The 24,418-nt window shown below is 41.0% G+C and overlaps 2 protein-coding genes and 1 non-coding gene across 7 annotated transcripts in view; 1 reads left to right on the top strand and 2 right to left on the bottom strand.

Annotated features, from left to right (window-relative positions):
* The window catches only part of LOC146669518 (vitamin D3 receptor B), a 29,750-nt gene extending 23,427 nt beyond the window's left edge, over positions 1-6,323 (bottom strand). Inside the window, exons 1-3 of one of the 2 annotated variants that reach the window (XM_085406157.1) lie at positions 5,807-6,323; positions 5,444-5,517; positions 4,324-4,437 (exon numbers count right to left, since the gene is read on the bottom strand). The gene's annotated coding sequence lies outside the window, so the exon portion shown is untranslated. The remainder of the gene's footprint in view (positions 1-4,323; positions 4,438-5,443; positions 5,518-5,806) is intronic. The other variant, XM_085406156.1, reaches the window with a different exon arrangement.
* A 5,523-nt stretch (positions 6,324-11,846) lies between these two features.
* Positions 11,847-11,918, top strand: trnaq-uug (transfer RNA glutamine (anticodon UUG)). Its single transcript has one exon. It is a non-coding gene; the product is annotated as a tRNA-Gln (tRNA).
* A 453-nt stretch (positions 11,919-12,371) lies between these two features.
* Positions 12,372-24,418, bottom strand: part of LOC146669516 (tensin-2-like) — a 33,860-nt gene continuing 21,813 nt past the window's right edge. For 3 of the 4 annotated variants that reach the window (XM_085406151.1, XM_085406154.1, XM_085406155.1), the window contains 21 exons: positions 24,339-24,389; positions 24,044-24,166; positions 23,880-23,944; positions 23,553-23,636; positions 23,321-23,433; positions 23,109-23,169; positions 22,778-22,853; positions 22,204-22,333; positions 20,184-20,249; positions 19,785-19,901; positions 17,719-19,107; positions 17,455-17,605; positions 16,495-17,357; positions 16,227-16,358; positions 14,873-14,965; positions 14,603-14,680; positions 14,413-14,490; positions 14,153-14,321; positions 13,922-13,990; positions 13,621-13,650; positions 12,372-13,432 (listed from right to left, as the gene is read on the bottom strand). In XM_085406151.1, coding sequence (XP_085262277.1) covers positions 13,288-13,432; positions 13,621-13,650; positions 13,922-13,990; positions 14,153-14,321; positions 14,413-14,490; positions 14,603-14,680; positions 14,873-14,965; positions 16,227-16,358; positions 16,495-17,357; positions 17,455-17,605; positions 17,719-19,107; positions 19,785-19,901; positions 20,184-20,249; positions 22,204-22,333; positions 22,778-22,853; positions 23,109-23,169; positions 23,321-23,433; positions 23,553-23,636; positions 23,880-23,944; positions 24,044-24,166; positions 24,339-24,389 — 4,083 coding nt within the window. In that variant the 3' untranslated portion in view covers positions 12,372-13,287. The remainder of the gene's footprint in view (positions 13,433-13,620; positions 13,651-13,921; positions 13,991-14,152; positions 14,322-14,412; positions 14,491-14,602; positions 14,681-14,872; positions 14,966-16,226; positions 16,359-16,494; positions 17,358-17,454; positions 17,606-17,718; positions 19,108-19,784; positions 19,902-20,183; positions 20,250-22,203; positions 22,334-22,777; positions 22,854-23,108; positions 23,170-23,320; positions 23,434-23,552; positions 23,637-23,879; positions 23,945-24,043; positions 24,167-24,338; positions 24,390-24,418) is intronic. The other variant, XM_085406153.1, reaches the window with a different exon arrangement.

Here is a 24,418-nt window from a genome sequence, read left to right as displayed (position 1 = left end):
CCGTTTTCTTTGTGAGTATTTATTACACAGCGTGCTGCGGGGAAAAGCCTGTTCTAACGTTTGAGTCTAAGGTTTATTTTTTAGCACCTGACGGCTCTTTTTTTGCTTCTCATCCGTCAATACTCTGCATACTTTTTCAAGGGATTCCTTTTTTTTTGAAAATTCTCAACAGGATCTTGAGCTTTATTGTGAAAGGTTTATGTGGAAAATAAACAAGCGGACATGCGATGGTTTTACCATCGTTGTTGCTAACGACAACCCATAAAAACAGGCGCTTGTCCGTCTGTAGTGTGGTTATATTAAATATAAGAGAAAGCGAGAACTTTAAGAAATTAATATAGCCACTACAGTGACCATCAAAACGATGAAAAAATATTGCCGTAAACAGTTTATTTTGCGACACCACGAAACAAACGATAGCGTAAAATGAAACGATAGATGTTTTTATATCGTCATCCGATATATATCGTTATATTGAACAGCCCTAATCCAGAGACTGATGCTATAACTGGTCCCAGGTTAGACCAGCATTGTCTGCGAAATGCTTAATGCTTCGCAGTTGAGCAGCTCATCAATTCTTAAGATAAATGGTCTAGAACTGTGAGTGGTCTGGTCTGAATTAGCATTAATGTGCCCGAAAAAAATAAAATAAATTAATTTTAAAAAATTTATCACATCTTGCAATAAAACAGAGTATCCTTATTTGCCTTAACACATGAAAATCATTTAATTAAATGTTAATTAATGAACACCTGGCAGGATTTTAACTCTGAGGACTTGGAGGAATATCCCACCAAAGTCTGCATAATTTCTTCAGAAAATGGCAACAACCACATCACATTTATTAGTGCAAAGTGTTTGCACCACACACATCCTTGTGTCCCAAATGACCACCTCTATAACTACACCTTCTAACAGGTTGACATTTGATGTCAATCAATGCAAATATGATGTCTTGAATACAGATCGTGTTAATCTGAGGAACACAGAGAGCAGACATCTTAAGAGCTAGTATATGACATGCAGTAACACAATAAACATGAAGGATTATTAATATAGTAATGCACCACTTTGTGTACCCCTGTGTGATTCTAGGTATCTGTAACTGTGTGTTTCTGCTACACTTACTGGATCTACAGGGAGTGTGAGCTGCTGTGAAATATTCATACAGGGATAAGTGCCAATGTGGACCATGGCAAGAGTCCAAAATCACTCATAAGATAACTTTTTTCCCTCTGTTCTTCTTGCCATTGAATTTCCAGCTGCATCACAAGTATGTGATTACCAAACAGGAGAGTGGTCATTGGTTTTCATTGTCAGGTGCCCTTGTTACTTACAGAAGAAAAATAAATAACACTTCAGCTGCGAAAAAGATTTGGAACACAGCCCAGATGTTAGATTAACTTTCATCTCAGTCAATATCAAGTGATTATAAAACACACCCTCAACCCATGCCCACCATCTAACAAACCTAATTAAGTGATGCCATTAGAGCCTGGACGCTGAAATGAACCGTGATTGAGGACAGGGCAGGATATAACAAAGCAAGTAACAGGGAGGACCCAGACAGCGTTTTCAAGAAGGGATCATTTTAAGTGCACCCAGATATACAGAAGAGAGAGGGGAAAGCGGGAAATAAAAATCTCTGGCATCACGTCCCAAGAATGTCAGCAATGAACTTACAGACCACATCCCAACACATAAGAGTCAGAGTCAGAATCACATCCAGACCTATAACAGTACTGGAAGAAAGAGAGAGATTGCTATGGAGCGTGTGAGGGTGTAAACTAGAGGAGGACCTGCACCACAGTCCAATGTGCATGCTCCATCTACATCACATGACGCAATCCCACAAATGAATCTGAAATTGTTCTCTTCTGCCAAAAGTTTTTCTTAAAGGGAAAAAAAACATACAGTTAAAGAGAAACCAACGAAGGGGGGTGGGGGGGGGTTGGGGGACAAAGATGAGTTTTTGAGGGAGTTAGAGAGAAAAGGGAGAAAATATAGGCAATGAGTTTTACTGCATACTTCAGGCTGGGTCACTACGAGTACTTAACACATCAAACAAACTGGATCTGGAATGACCCTGGCTACAGTGGACTGTTCTACAATGGAAATACACAGCCTTGTGACTCATGCTTAGAAAGGTATATAGAGTGAAGCCAACAATACCATTTTGGGGGGGGGGGGGGGGGGGGGGAGACACACAATGAAAAAAGGAAACTGAAGGAACAAGGAAGGTGGGTCTGAAAATAACACAATCTGAGATTAGTGATATATAATCTCAGATTGTGATTATATATATGTTAAAAACTCTTAAGTTAGGAAAAATAATGAATAAATAAATGCAGGAAACTGTGTAGAGAAAACAATAGAACCCCCCCCCCCCCCCCCCCCAAAAAAAAAAAGAAAAAAAAGAAAAAGAAAACGGACAACGTAGACCTAACAACAACAACAAAGCAGACAACCAGAGTCTGTAATGCAGCTAAACAACCGGCTGAGCAGACTGGTCCAGTCCTGTCTATTCACTTTGCCTCTCTCTCATTCTTCCTCCTGCAGCCTCCATGGGACTATCTCATGCTCTTTTCCTACAATCGCAGGGAGCATGTTACAGCTGCAGTAATAGCACATGACAAGGTGACCTGTGCCCCACACAGGATGGGCTAAACTGGGGTTGGAAAGGGTGGGGGGTCCCATGTCCCGTGTCCAGCCCTATGGTCTCTGTAACCCCCTCCCCACCTCACGCTCCCCCAACACCCAGGCCCCTCTGCTGGCCAGTAACGAGAGAGAGAGAGAGAGAGAGAGAGAGAGAGCTGCAGTGACGGCAGGCTGCCCCCCTTATGCTGGGCCCCTTGCTGGACTCTGGAGGGGAAAGAGACGAGGCAAGGAGAGGCCCACTCAAACACACACCAAAAGTCTTGTTTATGTCTATGTTGAATTTGACAGAAAAATGCACATTCTCTAGCACACGGAGTCACACACGCAGAAAATCCAACTGGACAGAACCGGACACACTACAGACATGTGGGTGAGGTGGATGCAAAAACACTTAGCCGACATGTCAGGTTATATAACCACCATAAACTGCTCTCTCTCATTCAGGAAATAGTCCTATTAAAAGACATAAACTTAAAGAATTCACTGTTTGTATTTCTATAAAGAAGTCAGATTTTGAAAGGTGAAGAAATGTACAATGCCATTAAAATTTTGTACTTTACCTATTTATATACTAAAATAAACAGGGAAAAAACAAACAAACAAACAAATCACTACACGCAAACTGCCCCAGTTAAAAACAATGACACAGTTTGCTTTCCAGGAATAATTCATTTCAGCATGATGCGCTCCATATACATCATGTTACCTGTGTGATGCTTCTGGCCTAGAAAGCATCAACCACAAGATGTAAAAGAGGACCCAAAGACATTAGTGAGAACTTAACACTTCATTAGTCTTACAGGCAACAGAACATAAGTGTCAAAAAGCGTGCATGTGCAGAGGTACGTATAAGTGGGTCTTCACAGCAAAGCACAGCAGCTTCTCTCTTTCTATAGGGTCACATGTAAGAGGAAGCAACCAATTACCCTAGTCATGAAAAAGAGGAGGGGGCTGGGGTATTTCAGTGTGTAGGAGACCTAATGGGTTGTGCTATCACCACAGCATACCCCTCCATAAACAACCTGCTACCTGTTACTGTAAATAATGACACAAACCAGGCCCTTTTCGTAGCTTCCCGCGAACCGTCTGTGCTCAGTCCTACAACAAAAAGGATTTACGTCACCGAGCCTAGTTTGTCTTGATTTAGGTTGAGTTCAGGCCCTGACCCAAATAATATCGGTTCTTGAGTAAATTTCCAAGTTGTTTGAATTCAGAACATCATTAATAATATGTTAGTTAAGACACTGGAAAGAGACAGACCATTTATTTCACAATGTGAGTTGTGTACGCTGATACATTAACAGGCTGCTTTATTAGAGACTCAATAGAAATCCAGTCTAATCCAAAAACACTAATTTTACAACCTTCTGAGTTTCTGTTGACATCAAAAGGCGGACAGTTTCTATTTTAGGTTTACTATTGAAGTCATACATTTTGTGGAAATAAAATCCACTCTGATTTCTATAATTATTTTATTAGTCCTTTATTTATCCAGGTTAAATTTTCACTGAGATTAAAAACTCATTTAATAATAATAATAATGGATACTTTATTGATCCCCATGGGGAAATTACTTGTTTTTCTCTGCATTTGACCCATTCACTCAGTGAAGCAGTGGGCAGCCCACTAAGCAGGCGCCCGGGGAGCAGTGTGTAGGGACGGTACCTTGCTCAGGGGTAACTCAGGGTAGCCGTTAAGTGGATTCGAACCGCCGACCTTCCGATCATGGGGCGACCACTTTACCTACTGAGCTATCCCTGCCCCATTTCCAAGAGAGACCTGGCATCATAATAAACATAATAAAGTAGAATCATCACCTTAGACAAAATTTACAAAAACTGAAATTTTGTAAATGTCTAAGAGCTGGTGTATTGGCCTGGAATAGAATTTACAGCTATATGTATGTAATAAAGTGAACAAGTGTGTATCTCCCATTTTTTCATCAAAAATGGATAAATGTGAGCCCACTGGGAAAATAAGCAGTATATATACCCCTTGCTATTAGTTTTACCTGGACCCATAAGTTAGTTAAATGAAGAACAGTGGTAGGCAACCTGTGAGCAGAAGGTTGTTAAAATTTCAGACTTGAAAGAGACAGGAGGCTTGTGTTAATTAATGGTGTCATTATTCTTAAATGGCTCCATTCCCCATTACTATTAATGTGAGTGCTTAAGGTGTAGTAGTATAAATAATTCCAGCCAAGCAGAAAGCAGTATGTGTTGTGTTACAGTGAAAGGGATTCTGCTCCCATGCTCACATAACAGTAGTAGCACAGGAACACTATAGCTGTAAGCTATGTGACAGGAAAGCTGAATTGTACACCAAGTACATCAAGTCACTGCAGCTTCTCAGTATCTTATCATGTTCTTATTGAGCCAATAAAATGTCAGCTGATATCAGTTTGTTATTAAAGGTGAATAAGAAAGCAGCAATTTAATATTAATATTTTCACTCTGTAAAAGTTTTTATGGGGACATATAACAATAAATTTTAAGTAACCCTGATATTCACTTTTGCATATAAACACACCTTAGTTTTGGGACTGTGACTGATTTAGGTAACTTTCCAAAATTTAAAAACTACTGACGCTTTCACTGAAAATTTATTTAACTTGTCATGGGGTAATTAACTTATAATCACTCGGGTCCATGTTAAAAAAAAAAACATCTAGACACTATGGGAAATTTTGCGTATGAACAAAGTTGCATAATTTCTTAGTGTACCAATATACTATTGCACATTGCAAAGTATGATTTAAAAAACAAAAGAGAAAGAAAGGTCTCACCTGATGCTTTAGCATGTCCTTGCACAATAGGTAAGACGTGAAACCCTTCTTCAATTTATCCCAAGTTCTTAATCCTGTTTAACAGAAAAGCAAAAAAAAGTGCAAGACGCAAGTCACTGAGTGGGCCTTTTCCAACAGTACCTGACCTGCAGTTACTCTTGTTTATGTAACGCTGAACTATTTTCAACAGCAACGTACATACTCAGGGGTAATCATATAGCGTTGAGTGCGGGAACAAACACCGTGATAGAGCCACAGAGTGAAACTGCGCTAAATCAGTTTCTTCTAAAGTCTCGAGCGACTGAAATCACAACAACTCAACTCTCGACCTTAACATTCCTCCTGTGTGTGCGAGTTTCATACCTCAGCTCAACTTTTCCCCATCAAGACCGAGTTGTTTTTAATCCTCTTTAGTCGTCGTTCGTCGTAGTCGTCGTCTTCATGCTCTTGCAAAGTATGTCCCCTCCATGTTGACGAGAGGCAGGTTAGCTTAGAAAGAGAAGACGAGCGCGCGGCACTAAACTCAGAAACGTGTGGAGACTTCGGGGAGAAAACGTTAAACTCGTACGCCCTTCCAGACGTTGGCTCTCACAGCAGCCGCGGTAGTAGCTAACGTTAGCGTGGCTAGCTTGGCTGCTTTAACCCTAAAACGCGGCACCAAGTTCAGCCAGCCCATTAACCGTTCTGCAGCCGAGCGCAACGAACGAGCTGCGGGGGAAACGGTTAACACGCAACTGGGTATCACTCAACAGACAAATGCACGTGCCAAAATGATAATAACGCAATAACAGCGACGATACTCCGACGAGATTTAGGCTATCCCTCCTTCTTCAGGACCCAAATAGATGGCCATTACTTTTTTTCTTTTTTTGTTATGCACCGCCCCCTCCCTAGGACCTCTACGGGAAAGAGGGATTTCCCCCCCCAGCCCCTACGGCAACCAATCACGCTTGGGCTTGATTTGTCTCCTCCGTTGTGGTTGGCCACGCGTCTCTCAAGCTCTAATCTGTTCGGTGGGCTCCGGTGCCAATAACTCGGAGTTCCGTCCCCCTCAAACAGGGGTGTGTCGTGACGTCAAAGGTAACGAAGAGGTAAACAACTTTGACCGCGTGAGGTTTAAAGCGACACCGTTTGTCTGTGATCTCTGATTCAACGGAGACCCGGTGTGGGGATTACCGTGCTTAACATTAGACACGGTATGTCGTCCCAATAGGTGGAAATTGCCTCTCCCGGGCCGTGTTTTTTTCACCTACACAGGAATGTCTTTGTTTGCAGCTACGTGCAATATGAACAATATTGATTAAAAACGTAAATATTGCCACAACAGCATCGCAAACAATAACACACATCTGAAACAATAACAAGAGTTCAATCTGGCTCTAAATCTTTTATTTTATGAATTTAACCCCGCGAATTTTTTGACACTTCGCAGATGTGTGCAATGAGGCGTGCGTATCGGAGGGGTGTGTCTACTCTGCAGTACACTGGTAGGCTGGAGACGCAACGTCGCTGCATGGCGATGTTGCCATACATTTACAATACACCAGCGGTGGCCGAGTGTGCTAAAAAAAAACCAACCCAAAAAACCCCTAGACGATTACACACCTCCACTACACGCTTTCACAAGCAAAATACGGTCAGTATCTTGTGCTCTAGTGCATTTATTTATTTTGTATTCATTTGTTTATTTTGTCGTAATTTGAGTGACGTTTCTTCGGAAACCGGCTTTGTGCGTAAATAATCTCTGGGATGTAGTTAAAATGGTGGTGGTGTGTGTGGTATTAGGGCCAGCAGTGGGGGGCCTGAGTGAAGGTCAGAGGTGTGTCTGTAATGTAAACACCATAAAGGTCTTAGATGTGGAGGGGAGAGGGAAAAAGAGAGGCGGCCTATCCGGTCCCAAGTATCCTTTTCCAACTAATTGTAAAAACAAGCGGTAGATCTGTGCCAATTACAAAAAGAATGTCGATGTCAGTGCAGCTTTGAATATGATACTTTGTAAGCTCCTGTTCAAGTCGTAAAGTGTAATTTTTGCCGCTTTACAAGGCCTGTGTTTTACTGTAAAAAATAATACCGCTTTAGAATATTGTGCATGAGCTTTACCATTTTATATATTACTTGTTTGTGCTACCTTGAAATGATAATACAGGCACACACACACACACACACACACACACACACACACACACACACACACACACACACACACACACACACACACACACATATATAGGCCTATCTTACAAAGTACATGGACATGTTGCATATCTGTTCATCAGATTGTATCACGTACTTTGCTGCCTCACAAGCCTTCCAATTATCTCTGCATTGATCTAACAGTGCTCGAGCCACAGTATATTGTGCACTGCTGTTCTGTTTTCTAAATCCCCTGCGAGTATAGCTTTGGCTCTAAAACAGCAAGATTTTTTTTGCAACAAACATTCCCTAAATATTCTGGTCCATTCCTTGTCTGAGGGTTTTTACATTTGGTACCCCCTGTTTGGCAAGGATTAGCCACAGACCACTAAATAATTTGACTTGAACCATAAAACCCAAAGGTATGTGCAGAGTTCATTGTCGACTACAGATGTTTTTATGCCAGGTTTTCTATCTGCACCGCAGAACTAGCATATCCAGAGCCCGCCAGCACCTTAGATATGTGTCATAAGCTTATTAGGTGTTGATTCATGTGCAGTAACTGGTAGTAAAGTGTGTGGGTGTTAGGTTAATGCTCATGGAGAGTTGATCCTTGTCCTGTGGCTTGGGCTATTTCCAAGTCTGGCACCAGCACTAGATCAAGCCATTCTGCTGCAAGGGGTTTATTTGGCTCCACAGCACCCATGTCAGACATGTATCCTGGCCCAGCCATTTTGTGTCCTCAAATGCTCCGGCCCTTCTCCGTGAGCTGGCTTGCTGTTTGGAAACCAGGAGAGTGGAAATAATAAATCAGAAACACTGACCCACTAAAACTATGGGAATAGTTTTCGTGGCACTAGTGCAGACACATAAATAACTTTCATAGTAACAGAGCTTAAACTGAAATATGCTCTAAGGACAGCTCGATTTCACTTTTGGCTATTATGCCAGGACACCAGCTGATCACACAGCCAAACTGCAATGGGGCTTTATGTGCACTTTGTATATTATAATGCATTATGATATTTTTATTATAGCCACAAGTAAAATAATTTGCTGAAGTGACAAACTTTACAAGCAACTGCAAATCTATTGTGCAAAATAGTGCTGATGCACTGAAAGTGGAAAATTAATAAATTACAGAGGACGTCTGAGGGACAGGCTCAGAGGTCTGACAGCAATTGCAGAGCCTCCAAGGAAAGCCCAGCAATGCCAAATGTGTCTGCCCAAACAAACACATTCTACATGTCTTTTGAGAAGAAGAAGAAATAGTATATCTAACAGTACTCAATTATCCAGAGTGATCAAGAGTGGCCTTGGGTCCACCAGATCATGTAAAGTACCTGAGAGCTTTTGGAGCTAGATTGTGAAATCATGTGTTGATCAGCTAGTAGATGTCCTGCTGTGCAATGCAGCATGCATCCATGTTATGCCTATGAAACTCAGGATATCCTGCTTGAGGCACTGCCACCCTGTTCCACTTACATCTGTCATCATCGCATGCCTCGGGCTGCTGGTCAGAGCCCTCATGGGCTCACTTCCCCCAGGCAGTGTAGACGGTCGGCACTTTAGACAAGCAGCAGCTCAGCTAAGGGTGCCAGCACTTTAACCCCACAATGCACTGTCTCTCAGAGAGAAAAGCAACAAACTGTAAGTGAGAAGATAGTTGATTACAACAAAGCATTCATAATATTCCCCTCATCCACAGGGGACCGTGTCTGAGCACCATTATGTGCAAGTGAATCCTATACTTGGTGACAGGCAGGCTACTGGTGGTGAAAATGGGCACTTCCTCCACTGTTGTTCTCAGCAGTGCATGCTAACACCTACGGCAGTTCTCAGTGATCACACATATCTGTGGCAGAGCCTCATGTTTATCGGTCTGAGAATGACACAACAGCCGCCACAGTTCTCACTGACGAAGAAAAAAGTCTAAATATTTCTGCACCTAAGCAACAGTCCAGTTTTTGAGAAAAAGAAAACCACAAAACACATATCTGGATGCAGAAATCAAAAACATAAATCTGACAGTTTTGGATAAAAATATAGTCATGTTATGAAAAAAATACATTTTTATGTAGAGATGTAAATCCATCCACATATTTCTTGTGATATGGTTTCAAGTGATGAGAGTGGAAGTAAATGCGGCCATTGCCAGGAAAGAAGAGCCCCGGTGACAGGGGAAGATGAAAGGCATGATGCTGGGATTCAGGAAGCAGCAAGGACAAGGAGGAAACAACATGATCAATATGTGTGACGTGGAGTCAGCACTTTTCGATTCCTTTGGCTCAGTATTACTGGGTAATGTAAACATCAAATTCAACATGGCTCTGAACATCTTTAGAACCTTTGAATCTGCTTGAATGAGAGTAACTGCAGCAGCTGCATCACTGCATGGTGTCCGGGCTGCGCCATGCTGAACTGTAAAACTATACAGCAGGTGATGTAAACAGCACTGTTTTTCAGCAGCAATAAATGGCCATCCCTCTAGGACATTTACCACAGGAGGTGCGTGAAGGAGAGCAATAAAGTCAGGCAGGACCAAAAGCAACCCAGTTCTCAACTTTGCTTTCTTCTTCTTCTTCTGTTTTTTTTTTTTTTTATAATTTAAAATCGCTGCTAGAATTTAATTTGCAGAGCTAGCAGGTTCAGAACAGTATAACCATCAGTCTGGTAAATTAATAACTGAATATCGCCTTTGCCCATTCCACCTTCAGTACTTGTACTACTATATACTAATTTTAATGTACCTTTGTTTGTATGGTCTGTTGAAGTCAACAAAACAAATGCAGTTCTTATTATATGTGACTTAGACTTTAGTGATCTTTAGTCTGCATTCACTCTCTGACTTTATAAATTCCTTTTTCAGCTTCATTTTTTAAAATGTATTTTATAAATGTATTTTTTTAAATAATTACTCGGGGTTGGGCGTTAGGACATGGAAGCTGTTCCTGGACTTTATAAGCCACGCACACGCAAACACACATTGAAGACAGTTACGTGAGTTGTTACATGATCCGCTTCTTGATTAGGGTGCGGCGAGACCAAGCATGTTTTTATTCACAAAAAATCTTAAAGAGAAATCCTGGACTTGTACTGTTTTCCCTTCAGAACCTCGCCAGGAGCAGCAATGTGGAGATCCAGTTGCTTATTAAAGTTCCTCTAGTTCCCTCTTCTGGAAGAATCAGGAAGGACATGTCTACTCGTCACACGTGGGTCCTTGTGATATAACAAAGCAACAGTACTAAAGCCCACAGGGTTACATTGCTTCAGAGCAGCATAGAGCTATTCAGCCATAAATCCCTGCGTGCCTGCCAGAAAAATGCATTTTTATGCAGTAGTTGAGCTTATTCCAGCAATCGTGACAAAGAAGCCTTTTGTTGTTTCAAAGAAACGAACGGGGGAAAAATACACAAGCATAAGCAACTTATGGCTCTCAACCCTTTCAGGTGATTTAAAATTTGAATATTGGACAGAGAACCTGCTAAACAACTGGGCTTGAAAAATACATAGGTGTGCGGTTATTAAGTACCCTGGAACACCTGATGTAGTTACTGTGTCGTTATGTTCATTACACAAACCCTTACCTCAGTACACTATGTCCATGGCGCTTCTAGTGTCGATTTGAGTTAATGGCTTGCGACTTATTTTCTTGGCTTAATAATTTCAAATGTATGTAATATTTCTCACCTATAATGCTATTGGTTAGAAATAAAGCCTCGCTTTTCACATTCATAAAGCTTCACGGTATATTAGTTTATAAATTTAACTGAATCCACACTTAGCGCTAATGAAATTGGGGAAACTTTATTTTGAAAACGACGCTTTTATTTTGTCAAGTCGTATCGGATAACGAGTAGCTAGCTAGATTCTAAAGTGATTATCCCGTACGATACAGGATTGTATTGATTTTATCAAACATGTCGGTTAGGCAGACGTGGTGGACAGTTTGCATCTTTACATTGATGCTTCGAATATAACGAATTAGCTTTTGTTTCTTATTCCGACACGGTCAAGCCTCTGAAGCTATGATTGTTAGCTTGGTTAGCTTTATATATACGTATATATGTGTGTATCCAGCAGTGTCCGAACACCAGATAGTTGCAGCGAAAAGCCCAACGTTAGGCAAGATATAACCGGAGAACTAATGTGTTTAATCCTAAACGACAGGTTAACAGCGTAATTATTACCAGTGCTGACATTGGGAGAGAGTATGATGAAACACATATACGTGTACTTGAAGCCGTATGTGCGCAGCGTTAACGTAACCGGTCCCATGGTGTAATGGTTAGCACTCTGGACTTTGAATCCAGCGATCCGAGTTCAAATCTCGGTGGGACCTCGTCCTTTTAATCGATGCGTTGTGATTCCTGTCGTGCCTAAATTATGCGTTCAAAGGCTGAGATGTACCAAATCAAACCGGCAGCCAGATGTTTGCAATTAGAACGTCACAACTAAGCTATCACCTGTTCTTTGTAAGTAACACAGAGAAGATGATCCTTTAAACTGAAATTGTCTCAAGATGTGCCTAACTTATAACTTTAATTATGAAGACACTACTTGGTTTCAGAACACTTGCTTTAATGTTCTTGTCAGATATGACATACATCATTCTTTTCACCACCTCAGACACCTAAAATATATTACTTCTTGTACATAAAAATCCAATATGACAAATAATAATTGTGCTGAAGTCACCTCGATACTGTTTCAGTGTACAGAAAAAACACAAATAGCAAAATGAAAAATGTATTTCAAAAAAGAAAAAACAACAGTTCAAAATATCACAATAGTCTTTGGTTTTAAGTGAAACAGTTCACTCATGAAGTGATTATTAACTAAAAACTTCTCTATGCGCTTTTATTATGACATTACCAACATAAGAAAAGTTGTTCATATTCATGTAATGCTTATGACCTCTTAACTTACTGCATGTTTGTTAAAATCTATTTTAAGATTATATTTTACATTACAAAATTTTTTGCTAGATAGTCTGCATTTTAAATTCTGGTTAACATAATGCTCTATTGTAGTTAGACCTTTATTAGTATTCATGCTGTGAGGACAAAACTGATAATGTTTCACATTTATATGTAATGAGTGAGTTAAACTGCAGCCACACCTTTGCCTTAGATCATCAGAATACACACTTTCATGAATCTACTTGCTTTACTCTTTCCAGTGTTTCATAAGTGCAACTATACCAGTTTACCCTTGAACACATGACTCTTACTTCCTGCCACATTCTGAGCCCTTTTTCTTCAGCTTTTGATACTGATGTATGGAAAATGTTAGGAAAATAACATGGATGCTTGCTCATGCAGTTTCAAAAGTTTGTTCATCATGTGAACAGTTTGAAAAATGATAACATAAATGATTTTAACAACAATAATAAAAATAAAAGATACAAACACAAAACCAATTAAATCTCTTTTTCAGTCTTATTCAGCAAATATCACCAAGTTTCGGTCAATCACTGGCTATTCCTCTAAATAATACTTTGACCTACAGAGCAGTGATTTGTCAGAATTAGATTCTCTTATAAAAACAGTCATACAGCCAAGCACAGTGATGCAAATTGTATAAACACAAACAAAAATGGTATATACACACACTTCATGAGAAAATATGTCAAAAACCATTTTAATGTCTTCCCCAGATCCCTAACAGTTCAGAGAGGTTTTTTTCCCCAAAAAAATTCTCAGTTTTTCTCATCTCCGTAGCTGTGGTCCCAGCATGACTTTGTTGATAAAGTTGACGATTGCTACAGCTGGTTGCTCGGGGTCCATCTCTGCAAACAGGTGACACACATTCTCTGTAGCAGTGCCTGTCCGTCTCGCCACAAAGCCAAACATCCTGCACCAGAGGGCAGACACAAGAGGTCAAAAGAAAAAGCAAACCCCATTTAACACTGAGGGAAAGTCAATTTTCTTTTGAAAATCGAGTAGCAAATCCAATGGTGATCAATTGCCATGCAAAGAAGCACATAGTGCCAGCTGGTATTGTCACTGATAAGGGAAAAACACTGCCACACAAGCACTTACTTGCTTGACGTGCTATCAGAATTAGTCCACCTGAAGCACGGGTACACAAATAGAGACAAAGTGACAAGGACACAGAGACTGTTTTACTAGGGAAAAGAGTAGCAATATACATCCATTTCTCACATAAAAAAGCGAATATGCAACTCACAAAGAGAACTTATATTAGAAAAATATAAGTCATTACAGCAGCGACAAACACACGTCTGTTCCCACCTTTACTAAAGATAATCAACAGTGACATAGAAACAAGGGTAGTTTTTTATTAACATGGATAAAACTGGTTTTAGTTTTAACGACCCACCTCTGATCATGAGGATCAAGACTGCTAAAGGTGATACTGTTGATTGGGTAGTGTCTCCTAAAAAATAGCCTGTGTAAACATACATAACATTAAGTCTGGCATGAAAGAAAGACTTAATACTTCCTATGATTGTTTAATACAATAACAAATACCACAAAATTTACAAATAATACTCATTAAGTGAAACTGACGCTCTTCCTAATATGTAACATTGTAGTGATTCATAAGTACCTTCTCTTGCTGTCGGTTAGTGTGATACCCTGAGAGGACACTTTGAAGTGGACCATGGTTGCCACTGGGCGTGGATTCAGAGACAAAGTGAACTTCGTTGCCTTAGAAACTGCTTCGGGCCCAGTTAACGACTCTGTTTCCACAGAGTTCAGGTAGAGGACGTTGCACGCTGGTTCATTAGGGAAATGACAAAGATTATTATTATTATTAATATTATTCTTACAGGTCAACATTGTGAAAATATGGAGCTTGAGAAGTACCTGCTCCTTGTTTGAGGAGCTCAGCTGCAGTGCTGGTATTTGTTGCACTCTGCATTTCCTGAAGCTCCCCAACCAGATCTGAAACATGATGAATTTCATTTAAGGCTGTAAAATGCCTCCTATTCATAGAAGAGCATTTAACTGTTCTCGCATAATAGATTTAGTTGAAATCTAATTAAACAATTAATACCTTTTTCTGGGATGTGAAGAGGACATGGCAAAGAGATGGGAGTAATTGAATGCTGGTACACCAAGGCGGATAAACTTCCTGAGACAAAAAAAAAAAAAAAGGTAAGAAGATTGCAAATGTGACAGATTAGAAGGGATTAAAACACAGAAAATTGAGGCTTGGAATATAGTAAATATTCAAAAACTGTATGTAGATTAAAATGCTAAGTTTCTCACACAACACTGAAAATGTGAAATAAATGGCAGCATTTGCATCTACAGTGTAACTAACCAAAGTAGGACTCATTCTGACAGCCCTTGATCTTCACTCCTCGCGGCCCAGACTCGATCAGGAAGTGTCTCACCAGCTGTTCCAGAGGATCCCCTGGGAGACAGGAGATTGAAAAGGAAGGAAGGATGAAAAAGGGCTTGTTTTGCTGCCAAAAATCTTCTATAAACATAAACGAAAATACAGCATAATGTAGCTGATATCTTTTATTCTGACCATATTATATTTATTATGTTCACCATGAACCATTTTAATACATTAACACACTGTATCACCATCACAAAATAATTTATTTGGCGTTTTTCAAAATGCAGCCATCAGTGTGTCTTTAGATGCTTTGGTAAATGTCCATTTTATTTCTTTATTTCTTTCTGTGTTCCAGTTTGCATGCTTTATGGGCCCTTTATACCAGCCATTTTCAACCTCACAAACAACACTGCATAGCAAAAGTGCCATACATTCTTTGGCGCAAGTGGTCATTTCGGCTGATTATGCACCTCTCAACTTTTGTAACTTCACCCAGGATCTGATTTATTTATTTATTACCAACAGTTTAACTATATATCAGTGCAGAAAATCATAGATTCACTCATAATACAAAAGGAGACATTGCAACACTGGTTTTGACTTCCTCTGATTTGGAGGTTTTGTCTCAGTGGCGACACGTATTGTTCAGGAGAATACTACAGTGACAAGTTGTGCCCTAGAGAACAGTAATTGAGCCCTTGGCAACCATTGGCCTCTAGGGAAAAACGTGTATTCACTAACAAGTTGCCAAGTTGGTGGCTGGAGGAATTGAGGCACAGAGGTGTACAGTGCTGTACTGAAAACATCCGGACATCTGTAGTTTGCATGGAAGACGCTGAAATGTATGGAAACACTTGCCAACTGCTTGCTGCGAGCCATATGCAAATCAGACACATAAACTGTCAGCCTTCAGAGTAAACATTGTGCTTTCTGAAATGTATGGGTTGCAGTGGTAAGGCACAATTTTACTTTGAATGCAGAGGTTCTCTGTTTCCAGTTTGTGTTGCACTCATTCAAGTTTTACTGTCTCTTGTCGAGTAGTCAGTGAGTGATTGCAGACAATTTGATACCTTCCATGCAAACTACTGTGTGCAGCAAACATTATTGTTTGCAGTTATTGCCTTGGTTACTAGCAGATTGCTGCTAACAAAGAGGTTTTAGCTGCAGCAACGAATTTCACCCAGCAGCAGCCAGCAACCTCCAGGAACTGCTTGTCAAATTGTTGGCCAATACACCGGTTCACAAGTGAGAGGTTGCCTGGGGGTCGCCGATCAGTCTCTAAGCCTGTGTGACTGAGGCATTATAAACAAGCTAAACTTATGATAGATACCTTTGCTCCAAGAGAAGTTGGCATTAGGAGGAGGGGTAGCCACCTTGAGGGCCAGGCCATAGGCACCCTGGAAGGAATTGCTATCTCTGATGAGGAAACTTCCTGGCTCCTTGTCCTTCAACACAGCTATGGCTATGGTAGAAACATTAGAGCTATGATGTAATGGCCCAAAACAGACACACTGACCATAATACGAGTTAAATACGAACCATCCTGATGTATTAAGTGTTCCTGATACTACCAATTCATGTTTCATTAAAGCTCTCACCTTGGTCTCTGGTGATGCCTGGTTTGTACCAGTACTTGGAGCTGTCCTGGACAAACTTAGCATTGACCCTGATGTCTGGCTCCTCCCGGCAGCTGTGCTGTGCAGACCCCCTCCTCTGCTCTCCAACAGCAGGGGAGAAAGTAACATGATGTGTGGGGGAAGGAGCTGAGGAAGCCCGAATTAGAGAGTTGTGTCCATTTAGGGATCCTGCTGTTGTGGAAAAGCGTTTCTTCTCTGGGAGCGGTGGCTGGATGGTGGGGATAGTGACTGCAGTGTACCCAGTGTATGGAACATGGGGGACATTTAGTAATGAGTAGTAATAGGATGCTGAGGGAAAGTTTGGTGTATGGTATCCATCGGGAACAGGTGAAGGCGGTTTGGTGTCAGCTGAGCTGTTTCTGTCTGGAGTCAAGCTTTGTCCTGCTGTGTCTGTAGCAGATGAGGAGCGCAGAGGAGAAGACTGTAGCTCCGGGGAACCAATAGGAGAATTTGGGAAAGTGGTGGAAGGGCTAGAACTTAAACTAGTTGCTGGATTTATGGATACACCTCTGCTGCTGTCTGATGGGCTATCATTAGGGAGGGCAGAACCATTGAGTTGCACTTGAACTGGGGTGATAATGACAGTTGCATAGCTTGAAGCATGTGATGTGTTAGATCCATGTGCATGTCCCGTTACCTTGACTGCTCCAAGCTTACCATCAGGACTGCTACTTTCAGAAGACTCACCTGATGTTTGCACGGGGTTGACAGGTATGATTGAGCCTTGAGTTTGTGTTTCTGTTGGTTTCACATTTTTGTTACTTGCGCTGGACTCTTGAGGTGTTGATGTGTCTTGGCTTTGAGAAGGACTGTCGACATTTACACTAATGAAAAGACCACATATGATAATTTTCTTCATATCTTTATATGTAGCTGTATTTTCCAGAATTGTGAGATGTCAGAAAGCAAAGTTTCACTCACCTGTCTTCTGTGTGTGTGGGGCTGCTGCTACCAATCAGTGTGTAGTCATGGTCAGAGTCTGGTCCAGGGGTGCTTGATTGTCCATTAGAATCAGACTTAGTTTCTGAATGTTGGGATATCTCATCTTCTGTGTCTGTCTTGGCCTTTTCGACTTTGATAAGAGAGATTAAAATATATGAGATGAAAGTATAACATAAGAGAGTGATGATGATAAAAGAAGGGGAAAAAAGCATGTTAACCCATCCACTTAGTCCTTTCCTCTACCTTTGCGATGCTCATTGTGCATTTGGTCTCTGGATCCCAGTGGGGTTTCGGGCAGCTTTCCTTTTGCAGGTGATGGGCTATTAGCAGGTAGAGGGGAGGCTGATCCAGAGTGATATCCTGAGGCATAACCTCGACTCTCATGGCTTTCAGCTGGAGATGACTCATAAGGTGAGCAGGGACAGGAGTGGCGTGGCTGTAAGGGCGTGTGGTATCCACTGCTGGCTCCATCCCGTATATCTATTAGTGACTGGGGGATTGGGTAGTTCTGGTGAGGTGCAACAACAAATCTAGGGTGCTCTAGATTTGGACCTCGGTCCAGAGAGGGTTGGTAGAGATGAAATACAGGCGTATTGGATTTGCACTGCCAAAATTCTGCCTCTCTTGCTATGTCCCATGGATTTTCAGTTTCCCATTGTGGAGGTACACCTGTTCCTTGAGACCAGTGTATTGTTTCTGATTGGTCTGGGTAAGCTGAGTGTATTGTTTTAAGTGAGGCTGAGTGATGTTCACGTCTGCAGGAGCAGTCTTGCCAGGGACAACCAGAGGACTGTGCAGGAGAGCCAAAGAACATCTCTCTGTAAGGGCTTGATGGCTGCGGCTGGTTGGATAGATGAGACGCTGGGATGTGGCTGGAATAATGAAGAAGGTGACACTCTTCCCCAGTGCAGAGTCTATTTGAGGCTGGCAGGGTGTGGCTGTGTGGGTGTGCATGATCGCGAGTGGAATAAGGGTAACATGGCCTATGGACAAAAGGTAGAGGTAGAGGTGGAGTTGAACGTTCCCATGGCAACTCTGGTAGAGGATGGACACTGTGGCGATGACATAGCTCCATATGAGCTGAATGAGGATGAGGGGACACTGATTTGGATGGTAAAACTGGCAGAGTTTGACTTTTTGGATGATTTTTAATGCTTTTGCAACGTCCAAGACAGTGACTGTTGGGAAGACAGGGCTCTCTGTCCCTCTCCAACCCCATGTCACCACACTTTATACTTGCTTGTCCGCAACACAAGTGCTCTCGTCTCAGCCCTCCAGGACCCAATGGGTCTGTATCATCTAATATAGCTGTTTCTCTGTCCCTTTCTTTTCCTCTTGTCTTCTCTTTTGTTTCGTCTTCCCTATTGCTTCTCCTCAATGGATAGTCAATATTATCTCTTTCATTAATGGATAGAGCGGTGTCAGCCAGGTGATCAGAGGGGACTGAGGAGTAGCTGGAATTTGAGGTGTAGGTGAGAGTCTTGGATTGGGTGGAAGTTTGAGTCTTCACTGTTGGGCTGGTAGTGAGGCAGCCATTGGTTGATGCTGGTGAGGCAGTTGCTCCTGGTCCACGTCGCTTCCTCACTTGGGCGTATAAGCTTCCATCCAGCGGTCCCCTTGTATGAAAGATATCTAATAAAAACAAGATGGAAATCTGATTCCTCCTTCTTTATCTAAAGCCCATAGTCAAAATATGAAGAAAGCTCACCTTCTTTCTATTCTAATGTTTCTTTCAGGACTCAAGAAAAAGAATCCAGTCATTAGCAGGTCTAAAAAATAGGTAACTACAACCTCAGATGAACTACAGAATATGACATACTACACTGGGTCATTATTTATCCGACTAATATTGAGCTAAAATGAAGAAACAGTGTGTCAAAAAATAAGTATATTACTGTTTCTAGAGAAATTAAGGGGAAAATTAGTCCAAACCTCAATCCAGTTGAAATGCTGTGGTGAGAACTTAAGAGAGTTGTGCATAAATGAATGTCTGCAAACGTCAATGAACTGAAGAAATGCTGTAAAAAAGAGTGAGTCAAAATTCCCCCACAACTATGTGACAGACTGATAAAGTCATACCAAAGATGATTACTGCATATTATCACTGCTAATTGTGGTTCTACAAGCTACTGAATCATGGAGTGTACTTAGTGTTTCATTGGACTGCGTCTGCAGTTGATCTGAGGTTGTATTTATCTCATTTTAAGCCCTGGTAAGGACTAGATGATTTTTTATTAAATAAAACAGAAGACTTAACAGAATTTGACCATGGCTGTAGATCTTAGATGTATATGTAAAGCATTTCTTACTTTCCATGCTGTCTTCATGATGCAGATTGAAATTCTCATAGGAGTCCCATCTGACAACAGGATCCGAGGTGTTATATTCCACTTTGATGGAGGTGTCATTCTGGTGGTATTCTTGACCTCAAACACAAAGTTTTTATTTGAAACATATTTACACATAGCTCATTACTAATATATTAGATTTTATTAGTATTTATGAGTGGTGTCCTGTATGTGTATTGTTTTTACTTTATATAGCTATTGTATTAAGCCTGCTGGTATAGCAGAAGCTAAAATCAAGGAGTTTCATGCCGTAGAATAGAACCATGAAGTGTTGAACTTAATTTAAAATGAGAAAGAAGAGACTGGGTGCGAGGAATGCATGAAATGATTCAAAGATATGCAGGTAACAGTGATATTTACCTTTTATTTTTTCTGGTCCATTAGCGAAGATAAACTCCACTGTAGCATCAGGGGGGAACCTGTCATCTACAGAAAGGCAAACATAAAGGAGTGACTAAAATATCCAGACCGTAACTACAGAGAGACACCAAAACAAAGTAAATAAATAAAGATACTTGCTTTTACTCTCAGCATAATGGAAATAAATAGGCCAAAAAAGGAAACAGAGCACGGCACATCATAGAAGTCTATCTAAAATTAGCTTGTTTTTTAGTTACATACATAAGTGTGGATTTAATACTAGTTGTATATTTTATGCATGAGTCAGTATGTAGCACTTAGAGGTACTGTCCTTAGACTGCTGCTTAGTGAACCACGTTAAACCATTTCTGTTTCATCTAAGCTGACGCTGTCCTTTGCTATTTGTCTCTGAAGACAAACAAAACAATGGTCTGAGGAATAAGTGGGTCTTGAATAATACAGTCATGTAAACAATTTCAAGTTTGCAGCAGAATTATGCAGCAGAAAGTTTCCTTTTTGTAATATTTTATGCTGTGAGGCAGAGTCTAAACAACCATGCTGCAGTTATTTAGAGTACTAACAGTACTAACTCCCCTTGAAGATGTGGTGGAGCCAAGGGATCGCAAAGGGCGGCAACAATGACACAGACTAAAGTTTTACAACCACACACAGCAAGTAAACATCAAGTAAGCCTGCTGGGGGTGCTATGCACATAATTACAGGAATAGAGTTACAGACAGTAAATGCTCCTTTTCAGAACCATTGTAGCTAATGTCTTTATATGTGCACATTTCAAAGAGCACAAGTCATTTCAACAGTAATTATGTTATGAGCTTTACTAACAGTTACAGAAGAAAAAGTTTGGCTAATGCTCCAGTTTTAAAAGAAAATTCAATTAAGAGTGACATAAAAAGCTTGTGATTGCTCAAAAAAGTCGAGAAACACTTTGAAAATAAATCAGATCTCAACAGGGAAAAAATCATGCTGGATATCTGTCCTGATATGACTGGGTAATGTGAAAGAAAGGATGCCACATCGTTGGATGGGAAGAAAATTATCACCATGTCAAAGACACCTCAAAAATCAAAGTGAAAAAAATTATGATGCAGCAGGCTAGTCCAATTTGTAGAAATTTCGTTGCAGCAAGTCAAAATTGTAGTCAGTAGTTTGTATGAAGCTGGGCATTGTCGTGCACCTGGAGGAACCCAGGACCCAGCGCACCAGCTTAGGGTCTGATAGTGGGTCTAAGGATAACATCCCGATACATAATGGCAGTCAGGTTGCTGTTGCCTAACCTGGAGAGGTGTGTTAGTCCCTTGATGGATATGCCTCCCCAGACCATCACTGACCCACCATCAAACTGGCCATTTTGAACAATGTTACAGCCAGCATAAAGTTCTCCATGGCTTATCTGGGCTTTTTCACATCTGTCTCATGGGCTCAGAGTAAACCTGCTCCCATCATCTCAAATGCCAGTGAAGCTCCAAGGTGCCAGGCAGTGAGCACAGGGCCACTAGAGGACGTCAGGGCCTCAGGCCACCCTCATGAAGTCTGTTTCTGATTGTTTGGTCAGAGAGATTCACACCAGTGCTCATCCTGTTTCTCTTTGCAGAAAGGAGCAGATACTGGTCCTGCTGATGTGCTAACCACCTTCTACAGCCCTGTCCAGTTCTCTTAGAGTAACTGCCAGTCTCCAGAAATGTAACTGGCCAAATCAATACTCCAGAAGTTTAACTGACTTAATGCTATACTTTGATTAAAAACACTGTTCTTTTCATTTTTGAGCAGTGTAGACATAAGGAATGATGACATACCTCTACATTGCTGTTATGTCTGCAAAACAAATGCTTAAAGTGAGTTACAGAAAAAGTGACGTTGTCTGAAACAAATGACTGTAGTTACCAGCATCAGTTTCTATGCCCAATTGTCTGACTCTGTCATTGCTTCAAGCTGGCATTTTTTTCTTGCCATTCCATGCTCCTCCAAACAACTGACAAACTTTGGACTTGTAATTTTATACCTATGCAGGCTTGGTCGAGTTCACTCTTGCCAAACCACAGCTGGGCTCCATGAACAGTACAGGTGTGGAACTGGACTCTAAAGACCACCTCTCTTTCTGTTGCTCGTCTCCGCCAGTGGTAGCACTTTACCTATGGACAAAGATGCATATAGAAAAGCAGTGTACAACGATAGTCTCAAGATATTGATAGCAGCCCCTTACACTGAGATAAATAAAATGCCTTCTTTTATTCCTGGGCTGCTAAGGACTTATTTTTATCCTCTTGATGGGAGAAAATGATCATGCAGTCTCGGGAAGATTTAACTCTTAAGTGGTTTAAAAATAATCAAGCACTGTTCAAAAGTAAGGTTACAAAAGTGCATCAGAGTCAGGAGGGCAAAAAGTGTTTTGTGTAGCCGTTTTGTTAAGCGTGGATAAAATCCTGACTACAGGATTTAGCTTAAAAAAAACAACACGCAGTAGTGTTGTAGTTATTGCAGTGATGTACTGTATGTATTTGTGGATACGGAGAGGATAGAAATCAAAGAAAGGTTGTAAATTACTGACATACAGTTAATCATGTGCTATTTCTCACCATAATGTCCCCCTTCAATAGTAGTGCTGGCTCCATAGTCACGCACAGCTTTCTTGCCCTGGAGCTTTGTGGATCACTAGACACACACACACACAGGTACACGCACACAGAGTAGAAAAAATGGACAGTCCATCTTAAAATACATAAAACAAGTCAAAACATGCCACAGTTGGGTAAACACTGGCAAACAGCATAAACTTTAACATAAGCAGAGTCCCAGCTCCACCTAAACACAGACAGAGTCAACATGTGTGAAAGAGACTGAGGGAAGGAAAGATGTCTGCCCGCAGGAGGTGAGCTGAAAACACACACACACTGACCAGTTACTTACTAGACTCCTGAGGTATACACCAGTTGAAGAGACTGGTAGATTTTCAGGAAAGGATAAAAACCTGCAAATACAGAAATAAGTTTAGGGATAATAAAAAGGGTAAGAATTTGCAGACAGAGGCTTTGTTGCCCCCAACATTGTAAAACACTGACTGTTCCCACTTTCACACTGAAAATTACCATTTAAAAAAAAGTGCAGCCTATAAAACTGACCTCCTCCTGCCTGGAAGTTTGGTAGTGAAGGAATGAGGATTTGGTGCAGGAACAAGGGATTGCTGTTCATTTTGATGGTACCTGACAACAAACCACCAAAGTAGTAGATGTATCTGTCAAAGATAGGTGAAGAAATGGTGTGATGACACAGTGACTGAGGTGATAACTGCAACACAACAAGAAAAGATTAATGGTGGGCGGAGGAAATGGATGATATGCAGGGGATTGACACCTCTTCTGAGAGGACTGCAGGGAAGAGGAGACTTTATCTTCACAGAACTTCCTCATGGCCAATGTGGTGAGGGCCTGGTCGGCTCTGTGAACACGGGCAGAAGTGTATTAGTTCATTCATTATTTCTTGAGCTTGATGTTGATGAGGTGTATGCTAAGAGGAAGTCATGAAATCTGTTGGTGGCTTTATCTACAGATTTAAACAAATCCACAAAGATTGTTTTAGTGGCTTTTTTGGACATAAGGGCTCATTTGTGCAAACAGTAGATCCTTACATATGCTGGCATATTGAGGCTAAGAGCAGACTAATAATCAAAATGCAGATTACCCCGCTGATATCTTGCTGTAGTGCATATAGGCTGCCACAATGACCCCTGTTTTTCCTTTGTTCCCCTGTCAAAACAAAAATCAAAGGGATTATCAAATCAGTTTTACTGGTGTTATAACTTTTTAAGCGCAAAGGAATCAGATGAGTATTCAGACTACACTGACTTTGCAGTGGAGGACCACTACATTGTTTGGATCAGAAGTTAGCCACGTCTCCATGGCCTTACAAACAGCACAGATCCTGTCCAGGGGTGGAGCATGAAGATCGGGCCAGGCGTAGTCCTGCACCTGCATCGCAGAGGAAGATATTTCAAATACTAGTGGTTTTATGCTTTTTAAAGTATTTTCATTAACCCTAAATATACATATAAATGTACCTACAGTATATCACATACATTGCTCATGCACTTCGGTGATGTCTTAGTAGCCTGAGTTATGTGTCAGATGTGAGTGCCTGTACCTTTGGGTAGAGTCTGGTGATGTCATGTCTCTTCTCTGATAAATTTAGAAGCTGGGGGAAGGCAGAAGAAATTTACAAAT

The sequence above is a fragment of the Rhamphochromis longiceps genome, linkage group LG5 (assembly GCF_057381845.1).
Source record: "Rhamphochromis longiceps isolate RC_006_pf linkage group LG5, R_longiceps_female_GT1.1, whole genome shotgun sequence".
NCBI lineage: Eukaryota > Metazoa > Chordata > Actinopteri > Cichliformes > Cichlidae > Rhamphochromis > Rhamphochromis longiceps.
The sequence above is the reverse complement of the archived record's forward strand: the minus strand, read 5'-3'. Positions and strand labels throughout refer to the sequence as shown.